The 18,041-nt window shown below is 31.7% G+C and overlaps 1 protein-coding gene across 2 annotated transcripts in view; it reads right to left on the reverse strand.

Moving 5' to 3' along the window:
- Positions 1-16,484, reverse strand: part of LOC132760146 (GDP-mannose 4,6 dehydratase-like) — a 41,233-nt gene extending 24,749 nt beyond the window's left edge. The window contains exons 1-4 of one of the 2 annotated variants that reach the window (XM_060752054.1): positions 7,623-8,200; positions 5,616-5,660; positions 2,529-2,616; positions 1,013-1,122 (exon numbers count right to left, since the gene is read on the reverse strand). In XM_060752054.1, coding sequence (XP_060608037.1) covers positions 1,013-1,122; positions 2,529-2,616; positions 5,616-5,660; positions 7,623-7,667 — 288 coding nt within the window. In that variant the 5' untranslated portion in view covers positions 7,668-8,200. Of the gene's footprint in view, positions 1-1,012; positions 1,123-2,528; positions 2,617-5,615; positions 5,661-7,622; positions 8,201-16,367 lie in introns of those variants that run through there. The other variant, XM_060752053.1, reaches the window with a different exon arrangement.
- Between the last annotated feature and the right edge of the window lie 1,557 nt (positions 16,485-18,041).

The raw sequence follows: 18,041 nt of genomic DNA on the forward strand, positions 1-18,041 counted from the left end.
ATGCAAAATTTCAAATTTCAAGAACAAATTTAGAGTGGATAGTTTTTTTTCCCCCACTTCTTCTCTTAACCTGTGCATTTTTTTCTTAAAAATTGGCCTATTTTTTATGAATTTAAAGTACCTTTATTTTTATTGAAAAAAAATAACAGAAACCATATAAGGAATTGCATGTAATTATGTTTTGTATTCAACAATAAAAAGAAAAACATTATCCAGAAGTAAAACAAGAATTTATTTACATATGTTTAAGTTATCTGCCCTTTAAATGACCTCAAATAAGTAAAAAATTCTGATTCAGGGGCAGATTACTCAAAATTGAGAATGGTGACCCCAATTTTCTTTTCACTTAAAATATTTCTGTTATCATATTTTAACAACATGCCAAGTTTAAAGAAATTCTATAGAACAGTTTTAATTTTGCCTATGTCTATATGAAAACTCCCGAAAATGTCCTTAAGTTCACAAAGCGCCTTTAATGCATTTAAAATAATGTTGCATGATTGATCTTCCATGTAACACTTATCCAAGAATTTTTTCAGTTCAAAAAATCCAATTATGAATTCAGTTAAAGTCCATGCTAGAGTTATAGGCCATGGACAGTAACATCCAATTATGATATGGATGAAATGTATTCAATTTCATGTGAATACCTTCAGATGTTTTAAATATTTATGTTACATGCAAAACTTTAACTAAAATATGGCACCAAAACAAGAAAGATGATTTTGGCTTATCTAAGGTGTTACAAAATTAAAAGCAACACCAGGGGTCAATAACACCACACATGCTGGAGCTAAGAGATGCAGTTATTCAAAACCCATTTAGTTGCTTCTTTCAATCACGCAGGGATAAACGGTGACTTAATTCTTATACCTCAACCATTAAGGGCTACCCCTCAGCCACAATGGAGCGAATGATCTGATACTTAAGCCTCAAAGCATAATAAATGTCTGCTGACTTTTTACAGTCCCCGATATAATTTTGCTCAAAGGTCAGTTATGCGTATACAAACCTTGACATGACTCTGAGCTCCAAGGTTATAAATCTCCGTTGGTCGCACTTGACTTATAATTTTCACTAAACATGTACTGTCTGTTAAATCACCATAATGAAGATGCATGGCTGAAAATCAATTAAAATAATGAAAATTTAATGTCTAAATTTATAAGTACAAGTATTAAATTATGCATGATTTGTAACAATGTTTGGAATACTTAATATCTTCTATGGTAGGCATTAAATTTTACCTTACCAATGCTAAGAAGTGTAATATTATTACTTCTGTGTAAGTATTAACCTGTTATTAAACAGGACACTTGCAACTACAGCCATCCTCATAAATATACACATGTACATTAAACAACCTTATTAACTGCTGTAAAGTTACTGGCATGAGAGCAGTTCCTGTACAAAAATCGTAGTTACTTAAAAATTATTTTTTATCACACTCACTCATCAAAAAATTGAATGTTACACATCAATATTGACAACGGCTTGTCACACAAATTATGGAAATTCCATTTTGTTCTAAACATAGAATAACCCTAGTTATGAGGCTTCATATGGGGTACCGAATTATCCATTATTTTGTATGAAGAGAAGTAGTTCCCATACATAAAATATAAGCCATTATAATTATACAATGTTATTATATCAGACATATTTTTCATCAATTGTTGAAGAGACCATTTTCCCAGAGGTAGGTGGATGCAATTAATGATATAGAGTCTAGACTTAACGCTGGACTATCTTTAAACCGGTACCCCAACTCAATCACATGCAATGGCATGCTTTAATGCATGATATTTTACTTATTACAGCCATAAAATTATTTAATATAATAATATAGGTCAAAATTCTGATCATTAAACAGGTTTTCATCACATTGCCTTCTTATCTGTACACAGGTGGTATTAGTGGAAAACCCTTTCACAGGCCTCACATGTAAGTATTTTTGCGCATGCGCACAAGGACGGAATCTCCCAAAGGTAACAAGGTTACGTTTTCACAACGCACAGGTGAAAGTGATTTAAAATGAAAACTTTTTATACAAACTGCTGAACACACTTATATTTTCTCTCGTATATGCATCTGCTTGATTTGATATCAATTTTTGAAGGATGCAAGTAAAAATCAAGCGGTTAAACGAAAAATACGGGTACTGTTTCTGTACGGGAACTGCTCGCATGCCAGTAGTAACTTTAAAAATTATGGACCGGACACAAAACATACTCTCCATCAGACAATGCTGGCCTTTGATCTCTATGTTGACCTTTGATCTTCAAATGTGACCTTCACCTTGAAGGTAGAGGTCTGGGTGTCTTGCACAGCACATTGTCTTATTTTTGCATAGAAAATTCTTGCTTATCCATTAACAGTGCAAAGACGGGTATTTAAGTTCTTTGTCCACCATCATAACTTGACAGTCGGTGTATCATTATGATATATGCACATAATAAGTCTGATATAAAAAGTTTGAATAAAAGAATTTGGATGACTGGATGAACCGATTTAAACAACACACTTACATCCACCACTATGGGCAGCTTTGTTTGTGTACAGATGCTCTATCCTTCCAGTGTTGAATGAACTTGACCTTCTAATAATACCATGTACCTGAAATACAAACACTCATAAATATTTTTATACTTGTTGGCCCTTAAAGTGTATCATATTATGTTTGGTGAAAACAGTAAAATTATGTTGTTTTCATAACATAATGGTAGATTCTTGAAAGATCTGTAACATAGAATGTCTATGTTATTTAATATACTATGTACATGATTATTGTACATGAACAGAATAAAATGTTCCGGAACAAAATATTTTCACTGCTAAATTTACAGGGTTTAGCGATGATTTCTCGCATGTCCAATGCGCTTTCAGCTTTCAACAAATTTCTTTAATTGTAGGTAGTGTAATCATTTTTATCACAATATAAACAGTAATTTTACAATTCACAGACCACAAATTTATAGCTTTTTACACTTTAACATGCTGGATCTGGAAATTATTAACCATCGGTAAAGGACCGATAAGGCTAGCCTTAATTTATGTACAGTCTGCCCAGGCACTTTACTGTTGGTAGCTTAAAATCTCTCAAACTTTGCGTAAACCATTCCATATTATACAAAGCTGGGCAAATCAATATATGAGCCGTGCCATGACAAAACCAACGTAGTGCGTTTTCTACCAGCATCTGCGCAGTCTGTCAGGATCCATACTGTTTGCTTACAAGCCCTATTACAAGAAGAGATGCTGATAGCGAACAGCATGGATTCTGATCAGACTGTGCGGATGCGCAGGCTGGTCTGTGGATCCATACTGGTTGCAAACGCACTATGTTTGTTTTGTCCTGGCGTGGCTCATATAATTTCACCAGGTAATGTATAAAATCAATTTTTATATGATTTATATAATTTATATAATAAATCCTCATTTCCAGTTGAATATCTTGAGTTGATAATTTGAAATTCAAAAGTAAACATCTTGAAACTTTGCAAATCAAGCGTATCTCATAAATCTAAAATCTTTATATAATATTTTTAATAAAATGCCCTTTAAAATGATCAAGTTGGATAAAAACAAGAACTATCAGTGAGCAGTGACATGCTCTTTCTTTTCCCAGTGCTTGATTATAAGTGAAGTTTCTGTTTAAACCCCTCCAAGGTAATAAATATGTACTTGCAAGCAAAATGGTTAAACCTTGAGTAAAATAGCCCCAATGTTTTAATATCAATTTATAAAATTTGAAACAGGACACTTAGGATATTTTTAAACTAAAATAAACTATAAATTGACCCTAAAATGACGACTTTGTTCAAATAAATCTTATATCTGATTGAGTTTATACAGATATTTGTAAAATTTTCTTCTTGAAACTCAGCCATGCAATGAATAAAACAATGTCCTTTTTTTAACCCTATCATTTAACCTGCTTGGACAAGAAACGATTAGCCAAACATTTGCCACCTGTGCAGTCAGGCACATCCAGGCAGTCTGAACAGATTCTTATACAGTTGGTTAAAACATATTTTTTATCAAGTGGCAATGCTACACAAAATACAGAAAATTTATACAATATCATGATAAAGTGAACTTAAAGCTAAATTCTCTCCACAGTTGGCTGCCTTTTAATCTTGGTATCCCCGAAATTGAAAATGGACAGTTCTAGAATGGAAGCTGGAAGAGTCCATCCAAGAACAAGAGCTGTCCGTAAGACAGCGCGCTCGACTTTTTTATTGCTTGCCAATAAAAAAAGTTTTTGCAGTAAAAGGCAATACAAGAATCTCTGTATTTTTAAAGTGAACTAGTTGTTTGATACCCTTGAATATTACAGCAATGTTTATATGACATAATTTATGGTAAAGTGAACAAGTGGATAGGAATGAATTTTTTTAGATTTTTTAAGTTTTTTAGTGCTTGCCTATAATACAAACATTGACAGTTAAGGGCCATAATTCAAATAAAATCTTTGACAGAATTACCTTCTCCTGGACATGTTTGGGAATCATGATTGTAAACAAGTATTCCAACTTTCAAATTAATATCTCAAACAGTTCAGTCAAAAAGTGGACTGGTACTAAAAACTTAACCAAGATTCTAAGTCGATAAAAGGCCTTAATTTTTAAAACAAATCCTTGACAGAGTTACCTTCTCTTGCGTACAGATGGGGGTAATGATGTGAAATAGCATTAAAAGTTTCAAAGCAATATCTCAAAGGGTTAAGGCAATAAGTGGATTTTACCCATATTCAATGTATTTTCTAAGTCAAAAAGGGGCATAATTCTGTCAAAAACCTTGACAGAGTTATGTCCTCTTGTCTCTTGATGAAGGTCGTGATGGTAAAAACAAGTATGGTCAGTTTCAAAGCAATACCTCCAATGGTTTTGAAATAAAGTGAGGTGGTACAAAAAACTTAACCAAGCTCAATACACTTTCTAAGTCAAAAAAGGGCCATAATTCTGTCAAAAACCTTGACAGAGTTATGTACTCTTGTCTGTAGATGGAGGTTATGATGGTGAACAAGTATGGTAAGTTTCAAAGCCATACTTGTAATACTTCTGAAATAAAGTGGGGTGGTACGAAAAACTTAACCAAGGTGTGACGCCAACGCCGACGCCGACGCCGGGGCGAGTAGGATAGCTCCCCTTTTCATAGAAAAGTCGAGCTAAAAACAGCAGGTTAAGATTGAAAAATGATAAGCCTCTGTTTGCATAAGTACTGAGCCAGGATAGCATTGCTCATCCATGTGGCCTGCTTAGGCTCTATACTGCTAGTAAATAAAATACTTTATTTTGATACTGAAAACTCTTTAAACTTCAAATGGACTCTTCAAAATTCAAAGCTAGGCAAATACATTTTTGAAATTCAGCTAAATAAGGGCAGAACTTAAAAGACCTTGTGACATTGTATTATAATTCTAAACACAATAAGACACCTTAGTGCAGTAACAGGTTAACTCCTTGTAAAATTTAATAGGAGTTAACCCGAGTTAGTGCACTTATGTGACAATATGTGAATCTTACAGGTACATGTACATACATGCTAGTGTATTAAGTCAAGGTAAAATTATATAACTCAATTTGGATTTTTTTTTTCTACAAAGTTCTTACCTCATATCCCTTCTTGATCAGAAGCTCGGCTAAATACGAACCATCCTAAAATATAAATTGATAAATTGACATAAATCACATAATATGTTCAAATTTCAGGTTTCATGTTTTCACAAATACTGCAGTGAACTTTTCATCTGTTTTTTATATCTAACTTAACCTTTTTGCACATGGTTGAAGAGATGTTTCTTTGATCTATTTTATTCTATCACCTATAATTCACTATACAATAAAATTAATTTCTGAATGTCTAAATTCTTTTTTTAGATAGGTTAAAATGCCTTGTTTGTTTAAATAGTGTGTTCCAAAGACCTTAACTTAAAAAATCTCACAATTTACTAAAAACCTTGATCTACATAGAAAACAAAAACATTCCCCGCAATTCCACATTTTCAAAGAGACATAATTCAGAAATAATGAAAGGCAGAATTACATAACTTGTCCCTGTATGTTTTCTCACACTCTGGGAACATGACACAACCCAATGAAATTGGTAATATTTTAAGATATTTTAGACAAAATGGGAAAAATGACAACGTATTAATTGTATGCATCAAATTCTCCCTCATCCCTAAGAAATTAACATATTACATAATAACATACGTTTAATTCTACATCAGTCATTGATCAACGTATTTATCCCTATGTTCGCATAAGGATTAACACGCTAGACATACCTAATTCAAATCTCGAGAAAACCCTTCGCTACTCCTTCATTTGTACATGCGTACCTTAATTTACAGCATAATATGTAAATGAGCGAACATTGTTCAATATAATATATACATTTTGTATAATCTGAGGTGTTGAAAGAACCTTTTGAAATGAAATTTAAAGGTAGATTAAATATTAGGTTGGCTCCCTTTTATCTGTGTATAACTTATTCTCCTTACTTTGAAGGGCGTATCTCCAGTTTATTGCAAAATCATTGGTATGGAAATTTTTCTATTAATTCACAAGCATGGAAAATAGTCTGATTGCGATCAGAAGTCATAATTTACACATAGTTTACCTGAGCAAACTTTAATAAAATCTAAATATCTACATTTTAGTATCGTAAGTTTTGATTCTTTAATATACACACCATGACACAGTGCTTTTACCTTATTTAAGGAATGGTGGCCTGGGCCCATATATAGAGAGGGGAAAATCAGATGTTTTGTAGGGGAAGATTTAGAAATGGAGAAAACGGTCCATTTAAGTTAAAATGTGATACAATTACTTTTAGGACTATTAACTATAACAAAATACAATATATCCAGACTGAGACTGTCTGACTATTGGGGGGGGGGGGGATGGGGGGTAGGGGAAACTTTTTTGGGGCAGGTGGGTGAATGTACATTGTTAATTTAAGAACAATGCAGTCTTTTTTGACTCTGAAATAATTTTATTGGTATTTAATTTTACATTTTCTAGATTTATTTGTCTAACAAAATCATATCTTAATTGCATACATAAAATTAAATCAGAATATGTATCTATTTTGACATGTTTTTCATATATAAATAAGTATTCAATTTACACCAATTGGGATTCAAATTTAAACTAAAGTATTAAAGAGCATAAAGCTATATTTGATGAAAAGTTTTTGTAAAAGTTCAAAACACTACAAAAACATTGTTTTTTATAAATTATTCTTATGCTAATTTCTCGGAAAAGTAATTTCTCGAAAACGTTGTAACATGCAGGCAATGTATGTGTTATTCAAAACACATGCATGTTGTTTATAAAAACAGATTAAAACATTCCGGAGCAATAACATTCCCCTTCTAATACTGTTGTTTTACCAATTATTTGTTGCATGTTCCACTCAATTTTTAAATGAAATATACAGCTAAATTTGTTTTAGTCTATGTATTCTGTAGCTTTTTTAATTGTGATAACTATAAACAATATTTTTGCGATCAAATGTCACCTCAAATATAAATCTTTTTTAATATTTATGTATATAGTCAATTAACAATTATTACAATAATATAAATTAATAATAACTCTAATATTCCATACCTGGCCAGTAACACCCGTTACCAGAGCAATTTTACGATCATCCATATTTTGCTAATATTCCTTAATATGTATTCTTTATATCAATCAAACAGACGTGCTTTCTCTGTAAAACCAACTTTGCCTTAATCAACAGCTGTATTTAAATAGGATATTACCAATAAAAGTACTTAATCCAGCGCAAGAATTGTTTTCCTTTGCAATCCTGTTTAGTGTTAATATTTATTCGTCAGAAAGTTATTTCATATGCCCGTTTAATCAGAGACAATGTAACTTTTGACTTTTTTGTTTTTTCCTTTGATTATTTCCTTTCTTCAATTTTTTTCTCAGTCAGTCACAGTGCTATATAAGCTCACATATGAAACAAACAATTCCTATTGTCTTAATCACATAACATTAAAATCTATACCCCCTTTTCTGTGTGACACGTCGTATGTAAATGAAGTCAATTTAGGATGATATTTTTTCCTCTATCTTTCTGTAAATACATAAATAGTGGCTTTTTTATCCATAAATATTAATACACATTCCCAATATTAGTTATCAATACAGTCAACATCTGTTCTTAATTTAATATTGTCGTTGTAACGTGTTTTCTACTTCAGATATTTAATATCATACAAGTTATGTACATGCGCACTATTATAGCTCTTCAAACGTTACCTCTTTTGAATATTTTCACCAATATTATGACACAAACTTGAAATTTTCACATAAACTTGAAATCATCCCGTAAAATTTTACTCTCTTGCTATTCACCACAGTATAAATTTGTTCACAAAAATTTGTGATTAAAAAAAAAACAAGATCCTATCCAAATGAACACAAAGTGAAATGTGAATACTTAGGGAAATAAAATAAATACAAAAGTTAAGAGTTTAGATCCTTTTTATAAAACATGAAGTCAGGTTACACGTAAGCACCTTCGTACGAATTATTGGTAATGACAAATTTTCTATCGTCAAGCTTCAACGAAAATCATATTTTCAACATTATGAGTTCATATATTGCATGCATGAAATACTGTTTTGAATTATCCTAATACTTTAACACTGCGTATTCTACCTTAACCAAAAAATGTACATGCAATAGATCACTTAAATAATTACGCAAAAGGGCACTGTTTTCATTCAATATCTTTTTTAAGACCCGGCTTTTTTAACAGTGATATACATACAGTACATTTTTTTCCCCTACAGAAACAGTTAAACGGGGCAGTCTTAGCTAAAGTTGTGATCTTTATTTGAAAACCTATACATTCTTTCATGAAACATTAATGAGCCATTCAGCCCTTATGAGAAAATTCACCCAGATCCTTTGATGATAACAAAATTTGACATCCCCAGTATAATATCACATCGGGTTAAAGTCTGTTTAGGGCAAAAACTAGTGTGGTTTTTTTTTTTTGCAAGGGAGACAACTTTTATCTACACACATCAAATTATTGAAATACTGCCTGAACAGTGAACACTGTCCCTTTTTTTAAAAGTTTTAAAATCATTAAATTCTAATATTTAAAGGGACTCCACTGAGGTTTAAAAGCCTAAAATCATAACATTTGAATTTCTTATATAAATGACAAATAGAAATATAAAAAGAAATATATGCAGAGAAACTTAAGAAATATACTTTGAAATAAATTGAAAATCGTATTTTTATGCTCTTCTTAACCCGATTTGAGTGAAAAGCGTTTAAACGCTTTTCATTTGGGTCATTTTTTACAATTTGAATAAGTATTCTGAAAAAACGAAGTGCACGAATGATCTGAAATTTTGCAAAAAAATTAGTGGTCTAAACCTACTTCAAATGGTCAATTGATCAAGAAAAAATATTTTCAGTCCCATCATGTCAAAAAACCTCAGTGGAGTTCCTTTAAGAAGAAAACAATAAGATATAAAAAATACTTTTTACAAAGAATTGTTTAAATATGCATTTGAAAAACACAGATAAAAAAGCCCTATAAACTTTAAAAAGAACTTTTACATATTATTAAATGTATTATGTTTGTAGCATATTATGATCAACATCTGTTAGACTGTTACAATATACATGTATAACTAATCTAAATGAAGCTTGTAAGTATTTTATGGGTTAGAGTTAAGCCATTATAATATAACAGGCTTCGCGAAAGTTGCCGGACCGTCGGACATGTCCGAGAAAAATCAGGCCGGTCCGATATTTTTTTCCGAGTTCCGGACCTTATGTCCGGTATGAATACCGTTTCATTTTTAGTGTCCAATCAAATTCTAGATACATACAACTTTTGATGATCTTGTACTCGGGACCCGAAAATGTCGGTGTTACTGCATTATTAAATTATTACGTTGGCGCTACGCCAGGCAAAAAACGTAAATTATCTAATGAAGGAAAAAAGCGAAACAAAAGAAATACGAGTCCAGGCGCCTGCCGAGAAATTTGTGGGTAAATGGAAAATGGCCGCTTGTGGTTGGTTTTTAACCGAGGAAGAAAATAAGATGAAATGTAGATTTACATTTGTGTCCATAAAATTTTATAAAGATCATATGATGATGATAATTTTGATCATGAATGTTTAAATTTCCAGACAGAGTCCATCAATCTGGATAAACTGATGTTTTATTTAAGAGAATAAAATTGTGTTGCAAATCTTTAAAAAATCCTATGTCTTTAAAAAAACACAAAGGTATTACCATATACATATAATTGGGAAAAAAATTCGGTCAGACAAAAGTTCTTTCGGTCAGACAAGAATTGAAAGTTTGTCTGACCAAATGTCAGGCAAATGTTTCAGCAGTTTCGCGAAGCCTGATATAAATACCATTCAACAGTATAACTTTAGCTTCCCTCCTTTGAGTACCTAACATGTCTTGGTTTTACCATAGTTAATATCACTATTAATATATTATTTTAAAATAAGGAGCCATCGTAAAAAAATGTTATGGAGTCTAGAATAACAGGCTGACCCAGTACAACTCTACATATATATACCAAAAGTATAATATCATTGGCAACTTAGTATTGCCACAAAGGTTTAAAAAAACACAATTTTTTTTATCTGTCTGACAAATTTATTCAAATATTTGAATGCTAGCTGAAAAACAGACAGATTTTCTCAATATAGAGACATATATTTTGATATAAACCCTAAGATTACTGGCTACCATTGCGGCCATCTGATCAAAGTCCTCACTGTGCTCTATTCAAGCTGTACATATTTTGAAATTTTCCCTAAAATTGATGAATGGCTTCATCATTTTGTCCAGATTGAAAGATGCACAAGTCCATTTCAGATATTTTATGTAGTTGAAGGGCTAAATTCCCTCAATTTCATATGTAGCAAAGTAGGGCTTCATGACTGTTCAACCTACAAATAATGTCAGTGACTAAAAAAAGTTATATCAGCTTTCAATGACTACAGTCACTTTCAACAACATAACCAAACAAGTCCTCGATTATCAGTAATTTTAAAGTATCTATACCTTAGCAACCAAGAAATTCAATCGTGTATAGATAAATGTCTTTTCTAATTGTGTATAGACAAATGTAAATAATCTATTCTGCAAAAGAAATAAATTTTCCTTTCACTATCAAATTTTAAAACACATTCCTATAAAATGTAATCCTTTGACCCAGTTTTACACACCTCCTCTATTGTTTGTGACAGGTCTATATTTTTCGGATAGACCTGTTTAAACAAAAGAAAGTCCGTTATGAGGTCTATCTTTTGCACGTGCACAGGTCTGTTCTAGTCAGACAGACCCGGTCATTAAATACACGTGAAAAAATAGACCTGTCTATGCGCAGACAAAGAAAACATGAAATGCCATCAAATATTAAAACCCTTTTAACTAAGAAATTATTCCAGCATCCCTATATATTCAATCTTTGTATAAAAATAATGGGTAGCATATCAAAGTTAGGACACATTTAACATTTATATAATCGCGTCATTTACAAAGTAATAGTTATTCTGTCATTAAGTTCATAATATAACAAAATGGACGCTTCAAGTTCATATCTATGAAACTATAAAGCAGAAATCACAGCATACTCATTACGATTTTAAAATGTTAATAAAGTTATAATTGATTTAGTTTAAAACATTTTATGATGAACGATCATATTTTATTCCAGAACATTTTATAATCTGCTACATAAAATATAGTTTCAGTTTATGTATCTTACACTTGCCAACAATATACATATGTAAGTCTTTCGTGGTCTGCTGGGTATCCACACATTGCCCTTCGGACAGTTGCCCCCTCGAAAGTTTGCCCCCTTTTTGCAGTGGCGGTCATTTTCCCCCTCTTATCTTTGGAAGGGGCGGACATATGCCCCCCCCTCCCTGTTTAAAAAAAATATTTTATTGTTGAATTGTTTGCTACCATAATTCATCGCCTATTGTGGAAATTTCATGGTGCTTAAATACACAAAAACTCGCGCAAATTTGTGAAAGTCAAAATAGCATCCATAAACAAATAATACTAAAAAATCTAGACACGAGATGACAAGTGACAAATCACAACGGAAAAGAGGGGGCAACATCCGGAGGGCAACTGTCCGGGGCAAATGTCCTAGAATCTGCATTGTCCGATACGAAATACTATTAACATTCATTCTTTAACACACCTTCTATACAGTCTGTTCACTTTATTATTGACAAATTGCACATTTAGCTTTTTTGATTTTAAAGGGGAAAGCAAAATTAATTTAAATGCAAAAAATATATTGTATTTAAGCAGAATGTTGATAAAAGCTTACCTGTATATGCGTTGTGTTAAAAATAATATTTGTGCATTTCATCAAATGCTTCGGATCAGGCATTGCTCAAGCCAATATAGTTTTAACGGTGTGTAAGTTGGATATCGGCCTTGTACATCGATCTTTCTGTTTAGGAAAGACCTCGTCACGAATTTCATGAAACACCTCGAGCGCTACGCGCTCTCGGTGTCACATGAAATTCGTGACCAGGTCTTTCCTAAACAGAAAGACTTCGTACTCAGTCGATATCCTATACATAATGTTATCTACCACGAGTGTGAGAAGAATTAAATAATTTCTTGCAGTTGAATAAAATTTTAAAACTGAATCACTTTCCTAAAATACAAACCATCCTTTTTCAGAGAGAATAGAATGAAGATACCTGCAAAAGATTGTTGTTGCTGTTGTTGTTGTTTTGTCATTCCAAATCTTTTAACATTGGAAGTTCAAAATGAATAATAAACTGTTACCACACTCTTATAATTTTTTGTTTAGCTTAAATTCAAGTGTTTTTAAAAGATCAATATATCATATTAAACAAGTTCAGGCAAAATATACCCTTTACAATGTACAACATTAGAGGTCAAAGTGGTGGGGTGGGACAGAAACATTAAAAGGGCTTATTAAATTACATTTTACATGAGTTTGGAAAAAAGTTTCAATTTAATATACAAGCCTTAGAACAATAACTTTTACTAAAATTGGCAAAATGAAATATTTATACAATTTGATCACAACAAATTCTCTCTAATCATGAGCTGCTACCAAATAAGAAATGACACAAAAAAGAAAATGTAAGATTGACAAAATGTTTATTACAGAAACTAGCAGATGGTGCACAAAATATAATAATTCTTCATATCTCTTAATGTACCATGTGTGCATTCCTGCATAAGTTAATATACAATCATGTACTGCATAATTTGCTATGTCTAGAGACTATTGGAAGATCAAGCAACAATTGCATTAAATATTCAATATTATTACATGCTTTTCGGTGGTTTATAGAAATATATCAGTGATATAAAACTGGTAATTTCACTGTTTGAAACAGTGAAATTACCACTTTGATAATTTCACTGTTTTGAATTTAAGCCCCTCACGTTGTTTCAGTGAAATACCAGCGTGCACAGTACTGGGTACCAACTTAATGACGTGACGTCGTAAATGACGTCACCTTGTATTATTATTTGGCGCTTTTCATTAATATCAGGTTTTATGTCTTTTTAAAACGTTTCTTTGCATGTAATAAAAAAGAAAATTTGTTTAGTTTAGTGTAAGATCGAAATATATTTCACCTTGTGAACACCAAAAGTTCATATTTCACTCGTGGCTGCGCCACTCGTGAAATATACCTTTTGGTGCTCACTCGGTGAAATATATTCCGATCTTACACTGAACTTAACAAATATTCTCTATGTAACTGAATTGGGTTTGAGAAGAAAATTAAAGACTTTAAGAGCTGTCTGTAAGATGGCATGCTGAACTTTACAATTACAGACAAGTACATGTATATAGAACTGTCAACAACATTATTTGGTTTATACAGAATCTATTTTATGTTCGATTGTGTGGGAAGCTTATGAAAAGCTAAAAGACACACTTTCAAATCCGTTCCTGGAACCAACCAGTACTGAGCAATAAGTGTAAAGTTTCTTGCTCAAGGAAACAACGAATTGCCACTGACAGGATTTGAACCCAACAACATTATTTGTCTTTGAGGGATTTTGACAAATAAACCTTAACATGAAATTTAAAGCTCAGGGCTTCCATTATAATCACTCCCAAACTTTGAGAGTAAAAGACTGCAAAATGTCTGACATTGGAAGTCATATGATATAGGTAAGGAAGGAAAAACATTATAAATAATTTTGGAAGTCAAAAGCTAAAATCAAAGAGTACAGTAAATGACGCCCAAACTTCCACTTATAGAAGGAAGACTTAACGTTTAATCTAGATAATAGTAATTATAGCCAGTGCTTACTGTTTTTATACAAGTGTAAAATGTTAAAGCTAATTATCTATCATTTAATACCATGTTATAAATCCCATGTGTAAACAGTACTAAACTAGTCAAATGTACATTGTAAGCTTCTTTGCGTATACATTTGTACTGTAGTATACATTTAGGGTATAATAATGTTTCACTAAAAGCAATGGGGTTAAATAAAACCCAATTTAATGTTCCACTGTACCCACAGTAGAACCTTAAATCTTATTTCTTAACTTTGCTACCACTCTAATTTTATGATTTTTACACTGTACAAATTATCACTAATCAAAATTCTATAATTTTTGATCGCATATATAAGTGTACATAATTTTCAAAATACATATAATGAAGCCTAAAAGCTCTAATAATAACTTACCTATTGTCCAAGTCCTAGTATTATAATTAAACATGTCTTACTTTTAAAGGAATTCTCAAGAGTGCAATTTATTATAGTTACAATCATGTCATTTACATATGACAACTAGAAAATATGTCCATAGGCATACTCCGCATAGGACTCAAATGCTTCGATATTCAACTGTTTTGTCGGTCCCATGGCTAGAATGTGACAATATGATTTTCAGTTTTTATCAATGTGGATTTTAAATGCCTTCTTTCCTCAAGTACACAAGATTTTTACCAATTTTAAAGTTGTGGACAGAATTCTTTTCATACCAATTTGGTACCATTTTTTTTTTGGTAGGTAACACAAGACAATGTAAAACAGAACAGTTTGATTTTTTTTAAATGCAATATTATGCAATATGACAGCCTATTTGATATTTGAGAGGGTAATAAATATGACAAGGAAATATTCCTCTGATATAAACTAAAATATAGTGCAGTAAGTACGACTAGTATATAAACAAGTTGTCAATTAAAAGGTCACATACACTACAGTGTGTTGAAATGAGCCAAGTTTTTACTCTTTTTTTCTATAAAATAATGCCAATATAAAGTACAAACAATACTACTAACTACTAGTAACTAGACTGTATTTTGGGGGAAACATTTGCAAAATGGATACTAGTGTGTCTTTTGAAAAGTTGTTAATTTCAAAAAAATGACACTGGCAGGCTATAGTCACAGACACTTGGGTTGTGGAGCTCAAAACGCCTTTAAAATCCAAATAAAAAGCATATTTGTCAATCCCAGCACATGTACTGATCATATATATCAAAAAAATTTAATATAAGCCGTTTTGAAAAAATTTCATATTTCAAAGACTATAATAATTATAGATGTCAAGGCCGCCATTGTTTGTAAACATTGCTTTTAAACAGCATGCTCGGTGAAAACAAGTAATTTTACAGGGGGGTACAAACTTTCAGCAATAGCAAAAAATTGGCTATATCCTGGATTAGACCCCGGGGTCTAAACCAGGAGTTTATATAAGATTCATTCCATTTTCTTTAGTGTATTAATACAAGTTTTACACCTGAAAAATACATAGGGGTTTAATCCAGGAGATTGCCAAAAAATCTACAAGGCCAAGCACCTATTTCTTTGTGATATTTTGCATGTATAGGGAGTTGCTAAAGCAGTGACAGTTTCTGTAGCCCGTATATTTGCAGCCAGGTATTTTTTGCTGAAGGGATGAAAAATGTTGTTTTGGGTCTCTGACCCACTATAGACTTTTGGCTTTTACGGAATGAATTGGAATTTTTTTTAACTGCCTGACTGTTGCACATGGGATGATTTCATTACAGATTTGCAATGTTATGACATATATGTTCTTAACAAAATGTGTTTTCTTTTTCCAGGTTGTGTAGTTTGGGATCAGATTTATCAGACATATTGCTTGTAGGACACTGACGGCACAAACTTGAAATTTAGTGTGGAGTGCTACCTAAATGTATAATTTAGACAGAACACGGATATCCGGCAAATGGTCATGTTAGACGGAAATTAAAATCAAACTACAATGACACTGAATTACATGTCATATATTTGAAATTAAAAGAATATTATGACATCAACATTTTTTTCAATCAAACATGTATAGAATATTTTACCTGGCCGGTAATTCCGGTAATAAGTGCCACTTTGGCGTCTTTGGTAGCCATGTTGTTTCTTTTTGTCTGGTCCTCGAAGTAAAATGATCCCAAAGGAGCAATTTCTAAAGAAAAGTGTTTACCAGTTAATTTTTTTTTTTGCATGACACGTTTTGTATACATACAACATTGATAAAAGATATAGATTAAATTTGACAAAAAAAAAAAAAAAACCCAAAAAACAATGATTTCTTATTATGATTCCTTTACGACATCCGTCAAGTTATAAACATTAAAGCATCTATATAACTCTAAACTTTGATTAAAAGCAAGTTATATAGAAATAGTTTTAACTGTTGATAAATTACTTTAACAAGTGATTGTTAAAATAAGATTGAAAATATCTTCATACTAAAAACTAATTTCTACTATTCCGTTTTAATTGCTGAAATGCGTGTTCTTTCTTTCTGAAAAAATATATTAACGAGCAATAAAACAATGATTTGCATATTATATGTACTCCAATTACTTTTCTACGTCCTCTTTAAAGAATGAAAGGTTATTCTAAGCAATGGTTTGATTTGCTCTAAATTGTGTTAACTACACAAACATATTTGAAACAAAAGTCAAGGAACAAGGAAGCTGATAAAATATCACGTTGGCCTAAGGTCATTGACTGTCGTACTTCGCGTGAATGAATTGTACACATAAGAATAATATCATAAGTCTTTACAGATAACGATACAATAATTTCAGAGGAACTATTTGACAAACAAATAAATATAAGTTGTAACATGACTAATTAAATTATGCACTTTATACTATTACTCCGTATAGAACATATTTTGCCTGTTTTGTCAACATGACTTTACTAGTTTCTTCAGCTGGAACAATTTGACTCTATTTTATCATTATATAATAAGTTATGGTTTTAACAAAGGGAGGCAATTATTTATCACTATCATGACTTTAAACATCGTGATTGTTTGTGCAAAAGTCATTTATTGTATTCATAAGTATCATTAACCTGTATTCTGTCTTTGTGGATTTTGATAGGGTCAGACATTAATAACACCCAGATTCTATCTAAATCTTATGATTCTTTAGCAGCTCAGTGAATACACTTTACATGTACTTTACGGTACGAAAATGAACGATAGTGATCGAAACATTCGACCGATGTGCAGGAGAATATCGACATGTAAATCTATGGCCAAATCGGGGCTTCTGCTTTTGTAGACAAGCAAAGTCCATTCAAACAAACTTTTATTGAGTCCAACCGTCATGATATATTCCCATCAAGATTTGTTTTGTTTTGGTTATCTTCTTGTATTTCAATTAAAGAAATATTGACAATGTACAATGTAATAAAACGAGTCAAGGGAGATAACTTGAGAGCAATGAAACACACATCAATGAATGGAATTCTTAATTTTGTAAGATTCAGCCACTTCCTTGAATTTAATTGATATGGTCTTTTAAAGGTGATACAAGTAAGGCCAAACACAGTCTTCTTAATGAATTAGTTACCCAGAACCATATTTATGTTTAAGACCAGAATAACATATATCTTTACATCTAAACACAGTGCACATGCGATAATCTTGCGGCTGCAATGTTTTAAGATAATAGGTTTTATGTATTTTTGAATGTGTAAATTATTAATTAGAAAAATCAACAGAAGTAAATGCAATG

The sequence above is a fragment of the Ruditapes philippinarum genome, unplaced genomic scaffold (genome assembly GCF_026571515.1).
Source record: "Ruditapes philippinarum isolate M1 unplaced genomic scaffold, ASM2657151v2 ctg4118_1_1_1_1, whole genome shotgun sequence".
NCBI classification, from domain to species: Eukaryota; Metazoa; Mollusca; class Bivalvia; order Venerida; family Veneridae; genus Ruditapes; species Ruditapes philippinarum.